General features: G+C 48.0%; 1 protein-coding gene across 1 annotated transcript in view; it reads right to left on the reverse strand.

Moving 5' to 3' along the window:
- The window catches only part of syne2b (spectrin repeat containing, nuclear envelope 2b), a 152,433-nt gene that overhangs the window by 77,997 nt on the left and 49,719 nt on the right, over positions 1-24,717 (reverse strand). Inside the window, 18 exon segments of the mRNA XM_045207412.1 lie at positions 1,174-4,245; positions 4,331-4,504; positions 5,237-5,366; positions 5,840-5,976; positions 6,174-6,521; positions 6,799-6,963; positions 13,337-13,652; positions 13,741-13,919; positions 14,555-14,899; positions 15,043-15,372; positions 15,578-15,907; positions 16,106-16,426; positions 16,615-16,944; positions 17,139-17,468; positions 17,556-17,826; positions 17,980-18,087; positions 18,320-18,522; positions 18,789-18,901. Coding sequence (XP_045063347.1) covers positions 1,174-4,245; positions 4,331-4,504; positions 5,237-5,366; positions 5,840-5,976; positions 6,174-6,521; positions 6,799-6,963; positions 13,337-13,652; positions 13,741-13,919; positions 14,555-14,899; positions 15,043-15,372; positions 15,578-15,907; positions 16,106-16,426; positions 16,615-16,944; positions 17,139-17,468; positions 17,556-17,826; positions 17,980-18,087; positions 18,320-18,522; positions 18,789-18,901 — 7,202 coding nt within the window.

Consider the following 24,717-nt stretch of genomic DNA (forward strand, 5'->3'; position numbering starts at 1 on the left):
GAAAATGGGTCGTGGATGGGTATTCCAGCATGACAATGACCCAAAACACACGGCCAAGGCAACAAATGAGTGGCTCAAGAAGAAGCACATTAAGGTCCTGGAGTGGCCTAGCCAGTCTCCAGACCTTAATCCCATAGAAAATCTGTGGAGGGAGCTGAAGGTTCGATTTGCCAAACGTCAGCCTCGAAACCTTAATGACTTATAGAAGATCTGCAAAGAGGAGTGGAACAAAATCCCTCCTGAGATGTGTGCAAACTTGGTGGCCAACTACAAGAAACATCTGACCTCTGTGATTGCCAACAAGGGTTTTGCCACCAAGTACTGTCATGTTTTGCAGAGGGGTCAAATACTTATTTCCCTCATTAAAATGCTAATCAATTTATAACATTTTTGACATGCGTTTTTCTGGATTTTGTTGTTGTTATTCTGTCTCTCACTGTTCAAATAAACCTACCATTAAAATTGTAGACTGATCATGTCTTGGTCAGTGGGCAAACGTACAAAATCAGCAGGGGATCAAATACTTTTTTCCCTCACTGTATATATACAGTCTATTGTTCATGGTTCAGACTACATTGTATTCTAGTAAAAAAAAATCTAAATGTACCTTGGGTAGTTGTCCTTTGCTGCATTATGAGTGAGAACATTACAAGGGAGTAAATGTTAACATTATCAACATTATTAACAGTTATCAACTGCTATCAACAGTTATCAACAGCTATCAACGTCATTAACATAAGACTTGGCATTCTTTGTAGACCCAAGCTACAACATACAGAAAAGAACAGGTGTTTTTTCATGACCACCTAGAGCCATGCAAATGTGGTGGTTTTAATAACATTTTGGCTATAGCATTCCTTCCCTGAAGCAACGTCACTCACTGTATTCACTCTCTTCCCTCCAGCTATTTCTCTCACTCTGCCCTCTCTTTGTCTCTCTAGGTAAGACCTCTAAACCCTCCTAGCAGCTTTGAGGTACAGGGGCATTCAAAACGTTCTGTCCTTTAGAACAATGTGCCAGAGAACCCCAGAGATAAATCAGACTAGAATCAAGCCTGTCTCGCTTATACAGCTCATATTGCAGAGACTAGAGATAGAACCCCACACTTTCTCAAAACAAACATGGGGGTATTTTACGGCTTTGAGTGAGTGAGGGAGCGAGCGATGGACTCACCTGTGGCAAGTCACTGCTATCCGGCTTTGCCCTCTCCGTGCTCTCGGTTGCCATAGCAACAGGGCCTGGTCCCTCCTTGAGCTCCTTCCTCTTTCGCTCCTCTTCATCTGTCTGTTGTTTGTCTAATTTGGCCACACTCACCTCTGGCTGGGCTTTAGTGCTGCTTTCCCTGTCCTCTTTTCTGGTGATCTCAGTTGCAATTGTAGCTCCATATTGCTTGATTGGTTGGGCAGCATCTCTCTTTGGCTGTTTTTCACTCACTGACTGACTCTCACTTTCGGTTTTAGCTGACTGTTTTCTGTCTGGTTGAGCAGTAGCCTCCAACTTCACCTTTGATTCGGTCAGACTTTCTTGCGCCTCACATTGGTCGTGTTCACTTCTCCACTCTTTAGCATGCTCTTCCCAGGTCCCTTTGCCCTCAACCTCAATAGCTCTGTCACTTGTTGCTTTGGAAGGTTCTGGTTGAGTCTGTGGTAGGCTTGCTTTGCTAACCTCTGGCTTAGATATGTCAATTTCAGTCCACACTGTCTCTGCTTTCTCTGACTGCACTGTCTTAGTGACATGTGTCTTTGTTTTACTGGGTTGATCAGAACCAATTACTTTGCTCTCCGGTTTAGTCACAGCTGAAGCTTCTTGTTTGACTGGTATGGTTTTCTCTTTGACAGGGGTGTGTGACAGTGGTATGGTTTTCTCTTTGACAGGGGTGTGTGACAGTGGTATGGTTTTCTCTTTGACAGGGGGGAGTGACTGTGGCTTAGCTTGCTGACTGTCCTGGGTGGGAGCCTGTTGGCTCTTGGCTGTCTTCTTGGTCCGAGGCAGTGTGGATGGTACTGGTGCTTTTGGTTCGACTTGTGTCTGGATAGAGGTGACAGCAAGAGGTACAGCCACATCGGCCTTCTGTTTACTCCTCTCAGAGTTCAGGGGTAATGCGGATGGTGCTGGTGGAGTTGGTGCTTTTGGTTTGTCCTCTTTCCCAACAGGCTCTTTCTGGACATCACTCACTGTGGGCAGGTCCAGTGCAATGTACCGCTGTTCCGTCTCAGCCTTGCTGTCCTTCCATAACTCCTCAGTGTTATACTTGACGTTGTTCTCCACAGCTGTGTCAGGCTGTGTGTCAGAGGGCTGGGGTAGAGGGGCCTGGGTTGGAGCCTGCTGGCTCTTGGCTGTCTTCTTAGTACGAGGCGGTGTGGATGGTGCTTTTGCTTTGTCCTCTGTCTGGATTGAGGTGACAGCAGGAGGTACAGCCACATCGCTCACTGTGGGCAGGTCCAGTACAATGTACCGCTGTTCAGTCTCAGCCTTGCTGTCCTTCCATAACTCCTCAGTGTTATACTTGACGTTGTTCTCCACAGCAGGCTGTGAGTCAGAGGGCTGGGCCTGCTGGCTCTTGGCTGTCTTGGTACGAGGCGGTGTGGATGGTGCTTTAGGTTTGTCTTCTGTCTGGATTGAAGTGACAGCAGTAGCAACAGGCTTTTTCTGGACATCACTCACTGTGGGCAGGTCCAGTACAATGTATCGTTGTTCAGTCTCAGCCTTGCTGTCCTTCCAAAACTCCTCAGTGTTATACTTGACGTTGTTCTCCACAGCTGTGTCAGGCTGTGTGTCAGAGGGCTGGGGTAGAGGGGCCTGGGTTGGAGCCTGCTGGCTCTTGGCTGTCTTCTTAGTACGAGGCGGTGTGGATGGTGCTTTTGCTTTGTCCTCTGTCTGGATTGAGGTGACAGCAGGAGGTACAGCCACATCGCTCACTGTGGGCAGGTCCAGTACAATGTATCGTTGTTCAGTCTCAGCCTTGCTGTCCTTCCAAAACTCCTCAGTGTTATACTTGACCCTGTTCTCCACAGCTCTGTCAGGCTGTGTGTCAAAGGGCTGGGGTAGAGGGGCCTGGGTGGAAGCCTGCTGGATCTTGGCTTTTCTCTTGTTACGAGGTGGTGTGGATGGGGGTGGTGCTTTCACTTCTGTCTGGACAGAGGCAACAGCAGTGGGCTGAGCCACATCAGGCAAGTCCAGTATAAGGTCAGGTTGTTCAGTCTCAGTTTTGCTGTCCTTCCATAACTCCTTAATGTTATACTTGACCTTGTTTTCCACAGCTCTGTCAGGCGGGTCCTGTGATTCTGTCTGCTGTGGACTGTGACTGGATGGACTGAGGGACTTTGATCCTGGATATCCAGAACTGGTGGACTGAGAGTCAGAGTCCATTTTGTCAGTATCAAGGACTACTGCTCCGGAGGATATGATAAGTGCGGTGTCACTGCTCATCAGTGGCCACATCTCTGGTGTCTGCACATACACAGTGTCCAGAATGACCGAGGACACTTTCTTCTCTAGTGGCTGCAGTGTGTCGACATCATAACGCACTAGGCTTTTTGTGTCAGGGACGTGAGATTGTTTTACCTGAGATTGTTTTACTTGTGTGTCGTCATGACTACATTGTGTTTCAGAGTCAATGACGTAAGCATGCTGTGAGCATAGGGTGTCCGCCAGAGATGTCTCCTGATCAAGGCCCTGGTCTTTCTGGTCAGTTGCCTGACTAACTGCCTTCACAGTGGTAGTCTCTACTCTTGTGACATGAGTATCACCATGCTCCTTGACTGCAGTTCTCTCTGTCATCAGAGTCTCAGCTGATCGACTCTTGGTCTCTTGTATTTGGATGGTGGTGGAAGTTCTGTCTGTCTTCAGGGTTTCAACCGATCGAGTGGTCACTATCGCGCTCTGTTTCGGCTCTACTGTAGCTTTAGTCACCTGTGTGACAGCAGTTTTATTCTCCTTTGTTGGTTCTGATGTCATGACAGACCCTTGACTTGGGGCTTCAGTATGAACCATGGCAGTGACAGCTGAAGTCTCTTGTTTGACTGGTATGATTTTCTCTGTGACAGGGGGGAGTGGCTGTGGTATGGTTTTCTCTGTGATATGGGGAAGCAACTGTGGCATAGCTTGCTGACTCTCCTGGGTGGGTGTCTGCTTGGTCTTGGCTGTCCTTCTAGGTGGTGCGGCTGGTTTGTCTTCTGTCTGGACTGAGGTGACAGCAGCGGGCTGAGTCACATCTATTTTCTGTTTACTCTTCTCAGCTACATCCTGGGAGAGAAAAGGAGAGAAAATATTAATACAAAATGTTGTTGCATTAAACAATGGGCTGGTTGGGAATCAGCAAAGTTCTCACTTTCAGAGTCTTGGTGAGAGAGGTGCTGTGTGTGTCTGCATCCCTGAGTTTTGCAGTGAAGTCTTTCTCCAGTCTGTCTGCTTGGTCAGGCTTCAGGCAGTCCACCAGGAACTGTCTGTGAGACAGCGCCTCCTTCAGGGCCTTTTGGAACTGCACACCCTCCTCTAATGCAGCCTGAAGCAGGAAGAACCACTGTCACATGTTCTACATTTAGCAGACACACTTATCCAGAGTGACTTACAGTAGTGAGTGTATGCATTTTCATTCGTACTGGTCCCCCGTGCGAATCGAACCCACAACCCTGGCATTGCAAGAGCCATGCTCTACCAACTGAGCCACACGGGACCGTCAGCAAGTAATGAGTGTTTCCATGTTTACTCAAAAACTCAGAGTTCTTGGAATAGTTTATATCCTTGACCTCAGTAGCTCTGATTCATGTTGTTTCAACAATCTAGCAAATGGACCACAGTGAGTGGTCCTACGTCACTTATTACAGGATGTACCCATAAGCACTTAACAAAGTCCTTCATAATGTTGCTGTAATAATTGGAAATAATGACTGAATTCAAAACATTTATTGGATGTAATTTCTGACTATACACTCACGCACCCTGGCAACTACTTCAGCATGGCATCCAGGAACATTGTGTTCCCTCTACAGTTCCAATTATTTGCTCCTATACCCAGGTAGCCAACATTACAAACATTACTGGGAAACTTTCATTCGTACAGTATGTCATGCTCATAAAACCAGATTGTCAAAAAATGCAATGAAAGTAACAGAGCTGACTCAAACCAAATCACATATCGATTTGGATATATTGAAGATTTTAAACTTTCATCATATCAACTTTCATTTGACATTCATATCAACATTTATTCTGTTTGAGAGGCCTGTGTTATAACCTGGATGGAGGGGGCTGTCCGTGTGGGTGAGGAGTGGTTCCACTGCTGCAGAAGCTGAACAGAGGCTGTGAGGCAGCGAGCTGTGTTCTCAGTGCAGCAGCTCTGCCTCTCACCCAACCTGGTCTTCAGACTACACACACACACACACACACACACAGCGAGAGCGAGAGTGAGAGAGAAAGAGAGAGAGAGAGAGAGAGAGAGAGAGAGAGAGAGAGAGAGAGAGAGAAAGAGAGAGAAAGAGAGAGAGAGAGAGGATAGCATCAGCACTCTGACAGGATATTCACATGTACAAACTGGTACAATCTCTTGGATTAGTTCATAGCTACCATACTAAACATCCCAGCTACTCATTTATATAGGAATTCCATGTCTCTATCTTTTACAACTTGCTATCCCTCAAACTATAAAGCAGGACCAGCATGTTCCGTTATCTATGATATAAGGGAGCAATAACAATTAAAACTGCAATTGAAATGGAAGAGAGCCAGCTGAGTTTAAACTGGGAGAGCAACAGGAAAAGGTTATGTGCACTGTGTTCAGGTTGCCCATGCATGCACAGTTTGATAATGAGCTGAATGTTTGGGATGCCAGGTCTGGTACCTGTCGTGCTGCTGGCTCAGTAACTCCATTATGGAGATGACATCAGCTGGAAGGTCCTCCTCTGTGGATGCAGATGTGGTAGCCTGACACAGGTCATGAACTTTAACCCCTAACCCCTCCAACGACCTCTCACAGTTCTAAAGGGTACAGAAATCAAAAGTGTAAGTCTCGGAGCGATATAGAAATATAATTTATATGTGTTTACTTTGTTGCAAATGTCCCACAGACGGTGTAAATTGACAGTTTGCTTTTAAGGAACTAAATGATCATGCATTGACCCAGTGCAGTAGTACAGTGCCAAACAGAGCAGAGTCATTTGGAGCAGCGGGGGTACCTTGAGGCTGTGCCAGTGCTGCTGGAGCTGGGCTATGTTGGGGTGTGGCTCGCTGTAGCTTAGGGCCTGGTCCAGAGAACGGAGCTCCCACTGCAGGGCTTTGGCCCTCTCCCTCAGTCCCTGGGCCTTCTTGGCCGTCTTCTCATCCAGCTCCTTCAGCCGGGCCTCGCAGCCTGTCAGCCTTTCCCTCATCTCCCTCTCAGAAGAAGTGAGGAGGTCGTGGAGGTGGCTGACCTCCAAGGTCAGGGTGTCCCTACCGGCAGGGGTGCAGTGGCTCAGCAGGGTGTCTCGAATTGCGTCCAGCTCCCTCATCTCCCTCTCCTCCCTGTCGACAGTCTGGAGCAGGGCCTGGGGGAAAAGGGAACATACAGTATTAACAACCCTCAGAATAGCAATACGGAGGACACTAGAAGAACCAGCGCAATGCTACAATTTTTTTTAGCAGAACACACAAAGCTATGACAATGCTTCTAGAATGAAGTACAGTGTTCTGACTTAACACATACAGTAAAACGATAGTATGACATATTTATGCGATGCACAAAATAAGTAAATAGCAAATGGCAGGTTTCATTGCAATACAATTCTGTTCTTTCATGCTCTTTTCCATGCTCCTGTAACCAACCTTCAGGGTGTTGGCGTAGCTGTGTAGAGCCTGTCTGTCTGTGGGCTGGGGGCCCAGACCCTTCACATGCTCCCTCAGCCAGTCCTGGGCTGCCCCATGCTGCTCCACTAGCTGGGCACAGTGCCTCTCCATGTGGATGCCCTCCTCCATCCTCACACAGGCCTCCTGGAACACACACACACATTAGAATTACCACCACGTCTTTCAATGGGCACTGATTCAAAGAGGAAAATTACAATTATAACCATTTCTATACAATATACAGTGCATTTGGAAAGTATTCCCTTTTTCCACATATTGTTACGCTACAGCCTTATTCTAAAATGGATTAAATAATTTTTTTCCCTCATTAATCTACACACAATACCCCATAAAGACAAAGTGAAAACAGGTTTTTTGAAATGTTTGCTAATGTATTAAAAATACAAAACAGAAATACTTTAATTACATAAGTATTCAGACCCTTTGCTATGAGATTCGAAATTGAGCTCAGGTGCATCCTGTTTCCATGGATCATCCTTGAGATGTTTCTATAACTTGATTGGAGTCCACCTGTGGTAAATTCACGATTTGGAAAGGCACATACAGTTGAAGTCGGAAGTTTACATACACCTTAGCCAAATACATTTAAACTCAGTTTTTCACAATTCCTGACATTTAATCCTATAAATAATTCCCTGTCTTAGGTTAGTTAGGATCACCACTTTATTTTAAGAATGTGAAATGTCAGAATAATAGTAGAGAGTGATTTATTTCAGCTTTTATTTCTTTCATCACATTCCCAGTGGGTCAGAAGTTTACATACACTCAATTTGGTAGCATTGCCTTTAAATTGTTGAACTTGGGTCAAACGTTTCGGGTAGCCTTCCACAAGCTTCCCACAATAAGTTGGGTGAATTTTGGCCCATTCCTCCTAACAGAGCTGGTGTAACTGAGTCAGGTTTGTAGGCCTCCTTGCTCGCACACGCTTTTTTAGTTCTGCCCACACATTTTCTATAGGATTGAGGTCAGGGCTATGATTTCCACTCCAATACCTTGACATTGTTGTCCTTAGGCCATTTTGCCACAACTTTGGAAGTATGCTTGGGGTCATTGTCCATTTGGAAGTCCCATTTGCGACCAAGCTTTAACTTCCTGACTGATGTCTTGAGATGTTGCTTCAATATATCCACATAATTTTCCTTCCTCATGATGCCATCTATTTTGTGAAGTGCACCAGTCCCTCCTGCAGCAAAGCACCCCCACAGCATGATGCTGCCACCCCCGTGCTTCACGGTTGGGATGGTGTTCTTCGGCTTGCAAGTACCCCCTTTTTCTTCCAAACATAATTATGGTCATTATGGCCAAAGTTCTATTTTTGTTTCATCAGACCAGAGGACATTTCTCCAAAAAGTACGATCTTTGTCCCCATGTGCAGTTGCAAACTGTAGTCTGGCTTTTTTATGGAAGTTTTGGAGCAGTGGCTTCTTCCTTGCTGAGCGGCCTTTCAGGTTATGTCGATATAGGACTCGTTTTACTGTGGATATACAGTTGAAGTCAGAAGTTTACATACACCTTAGCCAAATACATTTAAACTCAGTTTTTCACAATTCCTGACATTTAATCCTAGTAAAAATTCCCTGTCTTAGGTCAGTTAGAATCACTCACTTTGTTTTAAGAATGTGAAATGTCAGAATAATAGTAGAGAGAATGATTTATTTCAGCTTTTATTTATTTCATCACATTCCCAGTGGGTCAGAAGTTTACATACACTCAATTAGTATTTGGTAGCATTGCCTTTCAATTGTTTAACTTGGGTCAAACATTTCGGGAAGCCTTCCACAAGCATCCCACAATAAGATGGGTGAATTTTTGCCCATTCCTCCTGACAGAGATGGTGTAACTGAGTCAGGTTTGTAGGCCTCCTTGCTCGCACACGCTTTTTCAGTTCTGCCCACACATTTTCTATAGGATTGAGGTCAGTGCTTTGCGATGGCACTCCAATACCTTGACATTGTTGTCCTTAAGCCATTTTGCCACAACTTTGGAAATATGCTTGGGGTCATTGTCCATTTGGAAAAACCATTTGCGACCAAGCTTTGACTTCCTGACTGATGTCTTGAGATGTTGCTTCAATATATCCACATACTTTTCCTTCCTCATGATGCCATCTGTTTTGTGAAGTGCACCAGTCCCTCCTGCAGCAAAGCACCCCCACAGCATGATGCTGCCACCCCCGTTCTTCACGGTTGGGATGGTGTTCTTCAGCTTGCAAGCAGCCCCCTTTTTCCTCCAAACATAACAATGGTCATTATGGCCAAACAGTTCTATTTTTGTTTCATCAGACCAGAGGACATTTCTCCAAAAAGTACGATCTTTGTCCCCATCTGCAGTTGCAAACCGTAGTCTGGCTTTTTTATGGCGGTTTTGGAGCAGTGGCTTCTTCCTTGCTGAGCGGCCGTTCAGGTTATGTCGATATAGGACTAGTTTTACTGTGGATATAGATACTTTTGTACCTGTTTCCTCCAGCATCTTCACAAGGTCCTTTGCTGTTGTTCTGGGATTGATTTGCACTTTTCGCAACAAAGTATGTTCAGCTCTAGGAGACAGAAAGCATCTCCTTCCTGAGCGTTATGACAGCTGCGTGGTCTCATGGTGTTTATACTTGCGTACTACTGTTTGTACAGATTAACTTGGTACCTTCAGGTGTTTGGAAATTGCTCCCAAGGATGAACCAGACTTTTCTGAGGTCTTGGCTGATTTCTTTTGATTTTCCAATGATGTCAAGCAAAGAGGCACTGAGTTTGAAGGTAGGCCTTGAAATACATCCACAGGTACACCTCCAATTGACTCAAATTATGTCAATTAGCTTATCAGCAGCTTCTAAAGCCATGACATCATTTGCTGGAATTTTCCAAGCTGTTTAAAGGCACAGTCAACTTAGTGTATGTAAACTTCTGACCCACTGGAATTGTGATACAGTGAATTATAATTGAAATAATCTGTCTGTAGCAATTGTTGGAAAAATTACTTGTGTCATGCACAAAGTTGTCACGCCCTGACCTAAAGACTCTAGTTAGTTTGGTCAGGGTGTGAATATGTGTGTGTGTTTCTATGTGGGGGATTCTATGTTTGTATTTCTATGTTTGGCCGGGTGTGATTCCCAATCAGAGGCAGCTGTCGCTCGTTGTCTCTGATTGGGGATCATACTTAGGCAGCCAGTTTTCCTGCCTGTGTTGTGGGATCTTGTTTGTGTTCGGTGTTTGGCTTGTTAGTGTATAGCCTTCCGACGTCACGTTTCGTTGTTTATTGTTTAATAAACATGTATGCATTTCACGCTGCGCCTTGGTCTGACCCGTTCTTCAACGACCGTGACAGAAGATCCCACCACCAATGGACCATGCAGCGTGCCCAGGAGGAGCAGAGAGTATGGACTTGGAGGGAGATAAGAGAGGATCTGGCCAAGCAGATGGAGGCCCTGAAAGGGATCAGGGTGGAGAAGGAGAGACAGCCCCAATAAAAAAATCTGGGGGGCTAAAAGGGTGGTCGGGGATCGACAGAGAGGAGCCCCGACCACTGCACTCGTGGGGGCTCAAGGAGGAGTCCTCACTGGAGGAGGACGGGGCGCGGAGTGTAAAGGACGGAGACAGTCGTAGACCTCCAGCGCCAGTTCCCAGTCCGGTACGCCCCGTACCTGCTCCCCGCACCAAGCCAGTGGTGCGTGTTCCCTGTCCGGCCCGGCCTGTTCCTGCTCCTCGCACCAGACCAGTGGTACGTGTTCCCAGTCCGGCCAGGCCCGTGCCTGCTCCTCGCACCAGACCTGTGGTGCGTGTTTCCAGTCCGGCACGGCCCATGCCCGTTCCACCGGTGCCTGGTCCAGCACCGGTCAGCAGCTCCACTCCGGAGCCAGAGCAGTCCGCTCCACCGGTGCCCAGTCCAGCTCCGGTCAGCAGCTCCACTCCGGAGCCAGAGCAGTCCGCTCCACCGGTGTCTAGTCCAGCTCCGGTCAACGGTTCCACTCCGGAGCCAGAGCAGTCCGCTCCACCGGTGCCTGATCCAGCTCCGGTCGGTTGCTCCACTCCGGAGCCAGAGCAGTCCGCTCCACCGGTGCCTAGTCCAGCTCCGGTAAGCAGCTCCACTCCGGAGCCAGAGCAGTCCGCTCCACCGGTGCCCAGTCCAGCTCCGGTCAACGGTTCCACTCCGGAGCCAGAGCAGTCCGCTCCACCGGTGCCTGATCCAGCTCCGGTCAACGGTTCCACTCCGGAGACAGAGCAGTCCGCTCCACCGGTGCCTGATCCAGCTCCGGTCGGTTGCTCCACTCCGGAGCCAGAGCAGTCCGCTCCACTGGTGCCAAGTCCAGCTCCGGTTAGCAGCTCCACTCCGGAGGCAGAGCAGTCCGCTCCACCGGTGCCCAAGCCAGCTCCGGTCAGCAGCTCCACTCCGGAGCCAGAGCAGTCCGCTCCACCAGACGTCAGCCCCTCTCTAGGTTCGGAGTCTCCCACACCATGGTCCAGACAGGGATCGGTGCATCGCGGGAGGACTGAGAGGGGAAGCTCCGCGTTGAGGTCCAGACAGGTCCAGGGGTGCAACACGGAGTCAGTAAGGGAGGAGACGTCAAGCCTGGAGCCGCCACTGAGGCTTGAAGCCCACTTGGACCCTCCCCTGTTAAGTCAGGATTGTGCGGCCGGAGTCCGCACCTTTGGGGGGGTACTGTCACGCCCTGACCTATAGACTCTAGTTAGTTTGGTCAGGGTGTGAATATATGTGTGTTTTTCTATGTGGGGGATTCCATGTTTGTATTTCTATGTTTGGCCGGGTGTGATTCCCAATCAGAGGCAGCTGTCGCTCGTTGTCTCTGATTGGGGATCATACTTAGGCAGCCAGTTTTCCTGCCTGCGTTATGGTATCTTGTTTGTGTTCGGTGTTTGGCTTGTTAGTGTATAGCCTTCCGACGTCACGTTTCGTTGTTTGTTTTGTTGTATGTTTAATAAACATGTATGCATTTCACGCTGCGCCTTGGTCTGACCCGTTCTTCAACGACCGTGACAAAAGTAGATTAAAAACGAGTTTTAATGACTCCAACCTAAGTGTATGTAAACTTCTGACTTCAACTGTACCTGTCCATATAAGGTCCCACAGTTGACAGTGCATGTCAGAGCAAAAACCAAGCCATGAGGTCGAAGGAATTGTCCATAGAGCTCCGAGACAGGATTGTGTCGAAGCACAGATCTGGGGAAGGGTACCAAATAAATTCTGCAGAATATAAGGTCCCCAAGAACACAGTGGCCTCCATCTTTCTTAAATCGAAGAAGTTTGGAACCACCAAGACTCTTCCTAGAGCCGGCCGCCCGGCCAAACTGAGCAATCGGGGGAGAAGGGTCTTGGTCAGGGAGGTGACCAAGAACCAGATGGTCACTCTGACAGAGCTCCAGAGTTCCTCTGTGGAAATGGGAGAATTTCCAGAAGGACCCTCATCCAGAAGGACCCACCCTCAGCACTCTACCAATCAGGCCTTTATGGTAGAGTGACCAGACGGAAGCCACTCCTCAGTAAAATGCACATGACAGCCCACTTGGAGTTTGCCAAAAAGGCACCTAAAGGACTGTCGTGGAAATTCTACACAGGGACACTCAAAGTCAATCTTAAATGAATCGTTGTTTATTATCAGCACGCTGGAGAGGTTCCAACCAACTCAATTCACCAAGTACACATGTCGATCAGGAGCTCCATCACAGGACTGATGAAACCAGATTGAACTCTTTGGCCTGAATGCCAAGCGTCACGTCTGGAGGAAACCTGGCACCATCCCTACGGTGAAGCATGGTTGTGGCAGCCTCATGCTGTGGGGATGTTTTTCAGCAGCAGGGACTGGGAGACTAGTCAGGATCAAGAGAAAGATGAACGGAGCAAAGTACAGCGAGATCCTTGATGACAAACTGCTCCAGAGCGCGCATGACCTCAGACTGGGGAGAAGTTTCACCTTCCAACAGGACAACAACCCTAAGCACACAGCCAAGACAATGCAGGGGTGGCTTTGTGACAATTCTCTGGATGTCCTTGAGTTGCCCAGCCAGAGCCCGGACTTGAACCCGATCGAACATCTCTGGAGAGACCTGAAAATAGCTGTGCAGCGATACTCCCCATCCAACCTGACAGAGCTTGAGAGGGTCTGCAGAGAAGAATGGGAGAAACTCCCCAAATACAGGTGTGCCAAGCTTGTAGCGTCATACTCAAGAAGACTCGAGGCTGTAATCGCTGCCAAAGGTGCTGAGTAAAGGTTCTGTATACTTATGTAAATGTCATATTTCCGTTTTCTTATTTTTATACTTTTGCAAAAATGTCTAAAAACCTGTTTTTGCTTTGTCATTATGGGGTATTGTGTGTAGATTGATGAGGGGAAAAAACTATCGAATCCATTTTTGAATAAGGGTGTAAAGTAACAAAATGTGGAATAAGTCAAGGGGTCTGAATACTTTCCGAATGCACTGTAAGTAAAGGAGATTATTACTACAGATGAGTGTATCACTGATCAGTATGAGTGGGAAGATCTAACACCCACTGTCAGTTCTTTGAGCAGGGCAGGGATGCATTCCTCCATGGTGGCCCAGGAGGGGTCTGTCCAGCTGGGGTCCTGGGTAAGCTGGAACATTTCCTTGCCCTGGGTGTGGAGGACAGAGAGGGCTGGGGCCAGGTTCCTGGTTTTATCCAGCAGGGTCCTGGCCGTCTCCACAGCCTGCCTCCGGTCTCCCAGCCCAGGCCAGGGGAAGTGACGGGGCAGCTCTGCCGTCTGGTGCTGGAGCTCAGCCAGACGGGACTGGGCCTGACACCTCTGGTACTGACAGGACACCAGGCACTCCACCACACCCTGCAACAGTCTGACACACCAGGGAAACATCTCAGCTGTATCACATGGTCGTTTTTTATTCATTACACACCTTTACATGCAATAAAATGTCACTGTACCTGTGCACCACCTCAGCCTTGTGTAAAACTTCTCCCCACTCCTCCTCCATGTCTCTGACTGTCTGCTGAACCTCTTGTCTCCTGCTCTCCTCCAGGACCTGGTGTTCACACAGACTCTGACCTCCTCTCCTCAAGTCCTGCAGCTTAGAGTCTCCCTCAGGTCTGGAACTCAGGACAGCCTGAAGAGGACATTTGAGTTAAAGGCCCAATAAAGCCGTTTTTATATCAATATCAAATAATTTCTTGGTAACAATTAAGTAACTTACTGTAATAGTTTTCCATTAAAATTGTCAAAAATAAATAAGCATTTCTCAAGCACTAATTTGGCTAGGACTGTCTGGGAGTCGTCTGAGTGGGGAGGGGAAAACTGAAAAGTAGCTTTTATTGGCAGAGAGGTTTGGAACTCTCTTTGTTATTGGTCTATTAACTAATTTACCACCTGGTGATGTCAACAAGCAAGCCGAAACTCCACCATTGAAAAACCTGCTGATTAAAAGGTCCAGTGTAGATTGTATTTTCAACCAGCAACTATCAGGAAATAACACAGATAAAATGTTTTCACACTTTTACAGTGTTAGTTTTATCAGCTGTTGTAAAATATGATGTAAAACACAGGAAAAACAGAATGTTGACTGCACTGTGCCTTTAATGCAACAGAATATACAAGGAATGGTCTACCTACTGTAAATAGTATAAACTGCTTGAAGATTTGGCCATAAATTGGCTTTGCAATCTTAACACAACATTTTCATATTTTTAATCAGTCAATCAGTTGTGACAATACAAATATCCTGCAGTGTAGTGTAGCTCTCACCTGTGCTCTCTGTAGCCTGTCCTGGATCTCTTCCTGGCTGCCCTGGGTTCCTGTGCCCAGAGACTGTATGTTCTGCTGCTGCTGTTTGAACCAGGCTCTGCTGCTCTCCTCCAGGGCCTGGAAGGCCTCTAGCTGCCTGGAGAGAGAATACCACACCTGGGCCTGACTCAGTGTCTCCTCAGCAATCTGTAGGACTATCCTCCACTCCTCCTCCATGTCTCTGACTGTCTGCTGAACCTCTCGTCTCCTGCTCTCCTCCAGGTCCTGGTGTTCACACAGATTCTGACCTCGTCTCCTCAAGTCCTGCAGCTTAGAGACTCCCTCAGGCCTGGAACTCAGGACAGCCTGTGGATAGAGAGACACAGAAAAAGAGTAGAGCCTTAGGGCATCAGCTAGATCGGACCTAAGTTGGAAGTGTTACTGACTTGACTATGTGTTACTGACTTGACATCTGAAGTTTCTTTAGGCACAAGTAGCAATAGACTTACCTGTGCTATGTTTATTCTGTCATCAGTCTGGGTCTGGCTGCCCAGAGAGTGTAGGTGTTGTTTGTGGTCTCTGACCCAGGCCTGAGTGCTTCGCTTCTGGGTAACATATTCACTCATTTCCCTCTCTAGGACATTCTGAACCTCTGCCTTATCCAACGCCTCCTTTGCAGCCTTAAGAACTTCTTCCCACTCCTCCTCCATGTCTCTGACTGTCTGCTGAACCTCTCGTCTCCTGCTCTCCTCCAGGTCCTGGTGTTCACACAGACTCTGAGCTCGTCTCCTCAAGTCCTGCAGCTTAGAGTCTCCCTCAGGTCTGGAACTGAGGAAGGTCTGAGGAGAAAAGATAAATACAAAATTAATGTTACCTGAAGAAAATAACAGATGTACTGGGTTGTCTGGGGACCGCCTTATACATATAGCCTTCAAAAGCCATAACGAGAGATGGTTCCAACAATGAATTTAAGTCAAGATTCAACAATGAATCATGGTGGGAGAGCCCTTATTCTTAATAGCACTATCGCAGCTGTAGACTAACCTGTGATTTGCGTAGTCTGTCTTCAGGCTTAGCCTCACTACACAGATAGTGTAGGCTCTTCAACTGGCCTTGGACCCAGGCCTTGGTGTTCTCCTTTTGGGTTTCTAAGTCTCTCAACTGGCCTTCGATAGCGCTCTGCATCTCAGCCTTGGTAAGAGTCTCCTCTGCAGTCTGCAGGACTCTCCTCCACTCCTCCTCCATGTCTCTGACTGTCTGCTGAACCTCTCGTCTCCTGCTCTCCTCCAGGTCCAGGTGTTCACACAGATTCTGACCTCGTCTCCTCAAGTCCTGCAGCTTAGAGTCTCCATCAGGTCTGGAACTCAGGACAGCCTGAAGACAAAGACACAGATACTAAGTCAAAATTGAACTAGGCAGGTTAGAGAAAGACCAAAAGCCAAATCCATATTTCGAATGCCAAGTAAGACTCTGGTGGAAGAGCCATGAATTGTAACATCAGAATGAATGCTGACAACAACAAGAAGTCCATATCTTCGGAGGATTTATAAGCACTTCCAGCTATACACAGACCTGTGCGGTATGTAGTCTCTCCTCAGTCTTGGTCTGGCTGCTCTGAGAGTATAGCTGTTGTTTCTGGTCTTTGACCCAGACCCGAGTGCCTTCCTTCCGGGTTTCAAAAGCTCTCAGCTCTTTGTCTAGTACCTCAGCCCGATCCAGCGCCTCTTTTGCAGCCTGTAGGACTCTCCTCCACTCCTCCTCCATGTCTCTGACTGTCTGCTGAACCTCTCGTCTCCTGCTCTCCTCCAGGTCCTGGTGTTCACACAGACTCTGACCTCGTCTCTTCAAGTCCTGCAGCTTAGAATCTCCCTCAGGTTTGGAACTCAGGACGGCCTGGTAACAGACACAAACACTAGGTAAAGACTAAGGTAGTATAGTAAGCATTATGGACTTAGACTTAGCACAAAAAATACTAATAACAACCTTAGTCCAGAACTGAGCCTAAGCTCAAGCCCTAGTCTTTTCCCTACTGTAACCCAGACCCAAACACTAACCATGTCTACCATTAACTGTAGACTGACCTGTGCGGTTTGTATTCTGTTCTCTGTCTTGGCCTGGCTGCCCAAAGAAAGTAAGCGTTGATGTTGGCCTTTGATCCAAGGCCTGGAGTTCTCCTTCTGGGTTTCGAAGTCTCTCAGCTGGCCTTCGATAGCACTCTGCATCTCAGCCTTGGTAAGAGTCTCCTCAGCAGTCTGCAGGACTCTCCTCCACTCCTCCTCCATGTCTCTGACTGTCTGCTGAACCTCTCGTCTCCTGCTCTCCTCCAGGTCCTGGTCTTCACACAGACTCTGACCTCGTCTCCTCAAGTCCTGCAGCTTAGAGTCTCCCTCAGGTCTGCAGCTCAGGATGGTCTGAAAAGAAACACATATTGGTTAATAAGTACTTTAAGCATGTCTAATATACAGCTGGCCAAAGGCATATCCAAAACTGTATACCAAACCAGTGCCCATACAATGACTCTTACATTAACCCTAAAGTAAGTGCCACTGTTAGTCACCCATACAGTGTTTCATACCATACGTGTCTGTAGCAGCTATAGACTGACCTGTGCTGTGTGTTTATGGTCCTCAGTCTTGGCCTGGTTGCCAAGAGAGTGGAGTTGCTGCTGCTGGTCTCTGACCCAGGTCCTGGTACTTTCTGTCTGGGAGTCAAACACTCTCAGCTGGCCATCGATAGCACTCTGCATCTCAGCCTTGGTAAGAGTCTCCTCAGCAGTCTGCAGGACTCTCCTCCACTCCTCCTCCATGTCTCTGACTGTCTGCTGAACCTCTCGTCTCCTGCTCTCCTCCAGGTCCTGGTCTTCACACAGACTCTGACCTCGTCTCCTCAAGTCCTGCAGCTTAGAGTCTCCTTCAGGTCTGGAACTGAGAATGACCTGGAGAGAGTAAAACACATGAACATCTTAAGGGAATCCTCTTAATATTCTTTGGGGGAAGTTTTCCATCATCTCCTATAGTTATACCTGTGCTGTGTGTATTCTCTCCTCTTTCTGGGTTTGGTGATGCAGTTGTTGTTGCTGGTCTCTAACCCAGGTCCTGGTGCTGTCAGTCTGGGTATCAAACCTTCTACTGGCCTCCTCCAGGACTCTCTGGGTCTCGGCCTGCTGCTGCAGTCTGGCCTCCAGATTCCGGTAGCGCTGCAGGAGGTTGTCAGTGTCAGTCAGCAGGTTGTCCCCTCTCAGGCCCTGCCTCCGCACCGACGAACACAGCTCACTGAGGGCCTCCACTCTCTCACTGGACCACAGAGAAGACAATGTATCACCACTACTCACTACATCACACCACGACACCACTACATCACTGCTCTACATTAACCCTTGAGTGTCTCTTTTGGTAGATTATTTGCTACAATCAAGATGTGTGCAAGTCTACAGTAACTCAATTCACCTTTCTTTGTGGAGATCTTTGAGAAAGTGGTTGACTTGTTCTCCTTCCACTGACTTGTGTTCCCAGGCCTGAAGCCAGTCATGGAAACGGTCATGTGCCTGCTGTAGACTGAAGAACACAAGAAAGACACCATGTTGACTAAAATGATGCATGCGACTGATAATGACCCATCGTCAAATGACTGATTGACTGATTGCTTACATCCTTCCTTCAGTATAATTGTGGTGCCATCTAGTAGTAACAGTGCTTATAGCAGTGTATAGTAGTAATGATGTATTGTATCACTATTAGGAATAGCAGTGTATAGTATTTAGTAGTGTGTAGTAGTAATAGTGATTACCTGTTGAGGGTTCTGAGGACAGTGTCCAGCTGGCTCTGCCTGCCCTGGCAGTGGGTTCTGAATGTGGCCAGCTCCTTCTCCTGCTCCCCCAGCCAGCCCTTCAGGTGGGCCAGGTGCTCTGGCGGAACCTGCTCTCTGCCTCTCTCCAGGTGCTCTCTCACCTGACGCAGACGCTTCTCACCATCCTTAGACGCCAGGAAACACTGGTAGAAAAAGAGAGACATTATAACTCAGACAGAGCTGATGCTGGAGTTTCAAGCAATGTATCAGTCATGTCAAGAAGGTACTGGGATATTCTAAGAGAAATAGAGGTTCAATAGAGAAAATTCTGTCAATCCCAACCAATACTGTGTTCACCCATGTGATTACAGATCAAAAGATGTGATCAAGACCAAAACTCATCCTCCCCTTATGTCCATTTACATTGTCAGATGATTCTGTAAGATGTGATATCAGGCCTGCTACTCACAGCCAGTCTTTTCATGGAGGCCTCCACGTCCTGTTTACACTCTGGGTTCTCAAAGCACTCGTTCACAGACAACTGCAGGTCCTGGAACCACTCTTCAAACAACTGGCTCTCATCTGACGAAGGGAAAGATGACAAGAGAAGTAGTGAAGAAATGAGGGGGAACTGATACCTGACTAAACCAAGTAACCACTGAATGAAACTAGATTTCTTATGAATATTACTAACAACAGATTAAACAACTTTTGGCCAAGGGATCCGTGGAATAAATGTAAAGTGTGTAATACAATACAATATAATTTTATTCATCTACAATTTATGTTCTTAACCCTGGGCAACATGGTTCTGGGCGGCTCACAGGGATATTGGTATACACAGTACTCCACCAATTATAAATCTTTCAACTCAATACTATTCCTAAATGCGCTGTAATTTAAGCTTGAAAACAAAGTTTTGTCTCTGCCCCATGACACAATGTGTCGAATTGCAGGATATTAGCTTTAAAGCTGCAACAACAACAAAAAGATGCCAAGAGGCGGGCCTTTTAAATGTTCTTTGTCCAGCCATGCACTGCAGACTGTCACGACTCCCTTCAAAGCTGCCACTTCTCCTTGTTCGGGCAGGCTTCGGCGTTCGTCGTCACCGGCCTTCTAGCCACTGCCGCTCCTCATTTCATCATTCCATTGGTTTTGTCTTGTTCATTACACACACCTGGTTCATATCCCCTCATCAGTACCTATAAGTGTTCCCTCTGCCCCCTTGTCTTTGTGTGTGATTGTTTATTGTGAGGATAGTGAAGATCGGTGGAGCTCCTTGTATTTTGTATCGCAGGGTTATTTTCCCCGTGTGCCTTGTTGGTTCCAGTGCGCCTCTTTTGCGCACTGGACTGTTTTGACGCATTTCTGCGTAACTCTGTTTTCCGGAATAAATCCTGTTATTCTGTGATTTACCCTCCTGCGCCTGACTCCTTCAACTCACCCATCACAGAATCACACACCCGCCATGGAGTCAGCAGGAGAGGAGCACATGCCTGGAGTCGTGGCACGGGTCCGGGAGCATTCAACGATGCTAGCCAGCTTGGGAGAAGCGATGGATCGGGACTAGCTGGCCGACCGTATCCAGCCACCCACACCCCAGCACCCAGAGGGATCCATATATCCCGACCAACGGGATTTCGACGGGACAGCTGCTCTCTACCAGGGATTCCTCCTACAACTGGAGTTGTACTATTCGAATATCAGCCCAGCTCCATCGGAGCGGGAGAAGGTGTCCGCCCTCATCTCCTGCCTCTCTGGGAAAGCCCTGGAGTGGGCCAACGCGGTCTGGAGTGAAGGAGGAGCCGCGTTGGACAACTACGGAGAGTTTGCTCGCCTCTTTCGGGCCGTCTTCGATCACCCGCCCGAAGGTAGAGAGGCGGGCGAGCGGCTGGTCCACCTGAGGCAGGGGACGAGGACCGCGCAGGACTTCGCCCCCTGGAGTTTCGGACTCTAGCGGCTGGGTCTGGGTGGAATGAGTGGGCCCTCATCGACCACTTCCGGTGCCATCTACAAGAGGACGTCAGAAGGGAGCTAGCCTGCCGGGACACCATGTTGTCCTTCAATCAACTGGTGGACATAGCCATCTGGTTGGACAACCTGCTGGGTGCTAGAGGACGTCCTGGAAGGGGCCTGCCCATTCCACCCCTCCTCCCCCCAACCTGGATGGGTGGAGCGGCAATCCGGGAGAGCTGAGGACGACAGCGCCAGTGTCACTCTAGCGGCACGAGAGGAAATTCTCCTGCACGCTGTCGTCGACGTTCTTTTGGGTCTGTAGGCGGCAGGCAGGGCACTCTCGCGTCACCCCAGGTATCGAACACCCAGATTTGTTCAGAGCCCTCTGCTGCGCACTGTACCCTACACGTCCACTTTCCTTATTGCACAGTAGTTCCCCAATGTAAGGCGCTGGTCGATTCAGGCGCAGCTGGGAACTTTATGGTCATTTGCACATAGTCTAGGCATTACATTGGTTCCCCTATCCATTCCACTCCCCATCAGAGCACTTGACAGTCGACCACTAGGGTCCGGGTTCGTTAGGGAAGTTACAGCACCAGTCACTATGGTTAAACACGAGACCCATAGAGAGAAAGTCACCTTTTTTATTATTGAGTCTCCTGATTTCCCTGTTGTGTTAGGTCTTCCCTGGTTAGCACTACACAACCCCACCTTTTCATGGCCGCAGAGGGTTCTCACGGGGTGGTCGCGAGAGTGTCAGGGTAGGTGTCTAGGTGTTTCTGTTGATGCAACCACGGTGGAAAGTCCAGACACTACCTCCACCGTGTACATTCCCCCTGAATACCTCGATTTTGCGCACGCGTTTCCCAAAACGCAGGCGACCAAGTTACCACCTCATCGGGCGGGGGATTGCGCGATAAACCTCCGGGTAGACGCTGTGCCTCCCAGGAGTCATGTGTATCCCCTGTCACAGGCTGAAACGGAGGCGATGGAGACATACGTCTACGAGTCCCTTTGTCAAGGGTTCATGAGTCCCTCCATTTCGCCCGCCTCCTCAAGTTTCTTTTTTGTGAAGAAGAGAGACTGAAGTATGCACCCTTGCATTGATTACCAAGCACTGAACAAGGGGACAATATGTTATAGTTATCCTCTACCCCTCATTCCATCTGTGATTGAGTCAATGCATGGGGGGCGCTTCTTCACAAAATTAGATCTCCGGAGTGTGTACAACTTGGTGCGTGTCTGAGAGGGGGATGAGTGGAAGACAGCATTCAGCACAACCATGGGGCATTACGAATACCTGGTGATGCCGTACTGTTTGATGAATGCTCCATCAGTGTTCCAGTCCTTTGTGAACAAGGTGTTTCGGGACATGCTTGGTCGCGGTGTAGTGGTCTACATCGATTTCATTCTGGTGTATTCCGCTACGCGCGCCGAGCATGTGTCCCTGGTTCGCAAAGTGCTGGCCCGACTGTTGGAACATGACCTTTATGCCAAGGCAGAAAAGTGTCTGTTTTCCAACAGTCCGCCTCCTTCCTCGGATACCGCATTACCACCTCAGGTGTGGAAATGGAGGGAGATCGCATTTCAGCCGTGTGTAATGTGTAATTGGCCGACTCCAACCACGGTTAAGGAGGTCCAGCGCTTTATTGGCTTTGCCAACTACTATCGGAGGTTTATCCGGGGCTTTGGCAAGGTCGCAGCTCCCATCACATCTCTGTTGAAGGGTGGGCCGTCCCGGCTCTGCTGGTCTGCTGAGGCTGACAGTGCCTTCAGCAACCTGAGGGTTCTGTTCACCTCAGCCCCGGTATTGGCCCATCCTGATCCATCACTACCTTTCGTAGTGGAGGTGGATGCATCCGAGGTAGGGATAGGCGCTGTCCTATCTCAACGCTCGTGCACGCTACCCAAGCTCCGCCCCTGTGCCTTCTTCTCCAAGAAGCTCAGTCCGGCGGAGCAGAACTACGACGTTGGTGATCGGGAGCTGTTGGCTGATGTCCGAGCTCTGACCGTGTGGAGGCACTGTCTCGAAGGGGCGAAACACCCTTTCCTCGTCTGGACGGAACACCGTAACCTGGAGTACTTCCTGGGCAGCGAGGAGGCTGAACCCTCGCCAGGCCAGGTGGGCCCTATTCTTCATCCGGTTTGAGTTTATTTATTTTTTTTATTTTTTTATTTCACCTTTATTTAACCAGGTAAGCCAGTTGAGAACAGGTTCTCATTTACAACTGCGACCTGGCCAAGATAAAGCATAGTAGTGCAATAAAAAACAACAACACAGAGTTACATATGGGGTAAAAAACATAAAGTCAGAAATACAACAGAAAATATATATACAGTGTGTGCAAATGTAGCAAGTTATGGAGGTAAGGCAGTAAATAGGCTATAGTGCAGAATAATTACAATAGTATTAACACTGGAATGCTAGATGTGCAAGAGATTATGTGCAAATAGAGATACTGGGGGTGCAAAAGAGCAAAATAAATAACAATATAGGGATGAGGTAGTTGGGTGGGCTAATTTCAGATGGGCTGTGTACAGGTGCAGTGATCGGTAAGGTGCTCTGACAACTGATGCTTAAAGTTATTGAGGGAGATAAGAGTCTCCAGCTTCAGAGATTTTTGCAATTCGTTCCAGTCATTGGCAGCAGAGAACTGGAAGGAATGGCGGCCAAAGGAGGTGTTGGCTTTGGGAATGACCAGTGAGATATACCTGCTGGAGCGCAGACTATGGGTGGGTGCTGCTATGGTGACCAATGAGCTAAGATAAGGCGGGGATTTGCCTAGCAGTGATTTATAGATGGCCTGGAGCCAGTGGGTTTGACGACGAACATGTAGTGAGGACCAGCCAACAAGAGCGTACAGGTCACAGTGGTGGGTAGTGTATGGGGCTTTGGAGACAAAACGGATGGCACTGTGATAGACTACATCCAATTTGCTGAGTAGAGTGTTGGAGGCTATTTTGTAAATGACATCGCCGAAGTCAAGGATCGGTAGGATAGTCAGTTTTACGAGGGAAAAAACAGCGCCGGAAGAAGATGGCTGCCGTTTTACAGCCCTCTAACCAATTGTACTATTATGTGTGTTTTTCCGCGTTATTTGTAATTTATTTTGTACATAATGTTTCTGCCATCGTCTCTTATAACCAAAGAGAGCTTCTGGATATCAGGACAGCGATTACTCACCTCGCATTGGACGAAGACTTTTTCTTCAATGAGGCGTTCGCGAAGGATATTCTACAGACACCCAACAAGGCCCAGATCCCCGTCATTCGCGTGAGGAAGAGACGGAGATATCGTGGACGCAGATCCGGGTGCCTTGTAAGGATCCGACGGCGAGCGAGTAAACTGCCTCTCCCATCAATCCTATTAGCCAACGTTCAATCTTTTGAGAATAAAATTGACGATTTAAGATTACGGTTATCCTACCAACGGGACATTAAAAACTGTAATATCTTATGTTTCACGGAGTCGTGGCTGAACGACAACAATGACAACATTCAGCTAGCAGGCTATACGCTACATCGGCAGGACAGAACGTCTGACTCTGGTAAGACAAGGGGCGGCGGTCTGTGTATATTTGTAAACAACAGCTGGTGCACAAAATCAAATACTAAGGAAGTCTCGAGGTTTTGCTCGCCTGAGGTAGAGTATCTTATGATAAGCTGTAGACCACACTATTTACCAAGAGAGTTTTCATCTATATTTTTCATAGCTGTCTATTTACCACCACAAACCAATGCTGGCATTAAGATTGCACTGAATGAGTTGTACAAGGCCATTAATCAACAGGAAAACGCTCATCCAGATGCAGCGCTCCTAGTAGCCGGGGACTTTAATGCAGGGAAACTTAAATCCGTTCTACCTAATTTCTACCAGCATGTTAAATGTGCAACCAGAGGGGAAAAAACTCTAGACCACCTTTACTCCACACACAGAGACGCATACAAAGCTCTCCCTCGCCCTCCATTTGGCAAATCTGACCATAACTCTATCCCTCCTGATTCCTGCTTATAAGCAAAAACTGAAGCAGGAAGCACCAGTGATTCGGTTAATAAAAAAGTGGTCAGATGACGCAGATGCTAAGCTACAGGACTGTTTTGCTAGCACAGACTGGAACATGTTCCGGGATTCTTCAGACAGCATTGAGGAGTACACCACATCAGTCACTGGCTTCATCAATAAGTGCATCGATGATGTCGTCCCCACAGTGACCGTACGTACATACCCCAACCAGAAGCCATGGATTACAGGAAACATCCGCACTGAGCTAAAGGGTAGAGCTGCCGCTTTCAAGGAACGGGACTCTAACCCGGACGCTTATAAGAAATCCCGCTATGACCTCCGACGAACCATCAAACAGGCAAAGAGTCAATACAGGTCTAAGATTGAATCATACTACACTGGCTCTGACGCTCGTCGGATGTGGCAGGGCTTGAAAACT

The sequence above is a fragment of the Coregonus clupeaformis genome, chromosome 25, assembly GCF_020615455.1.
Source record: "Coregonus clupeaformis isolate EN_2021a chromosome 25, ASM2061545v1, whole genome shotgun sequence".
NCBI lineage: Eukaryota > Metazoa > Chordata > Actinopteri > Salmoniformes > Salmonidae > Coregonus > Coregonus clupeaformis.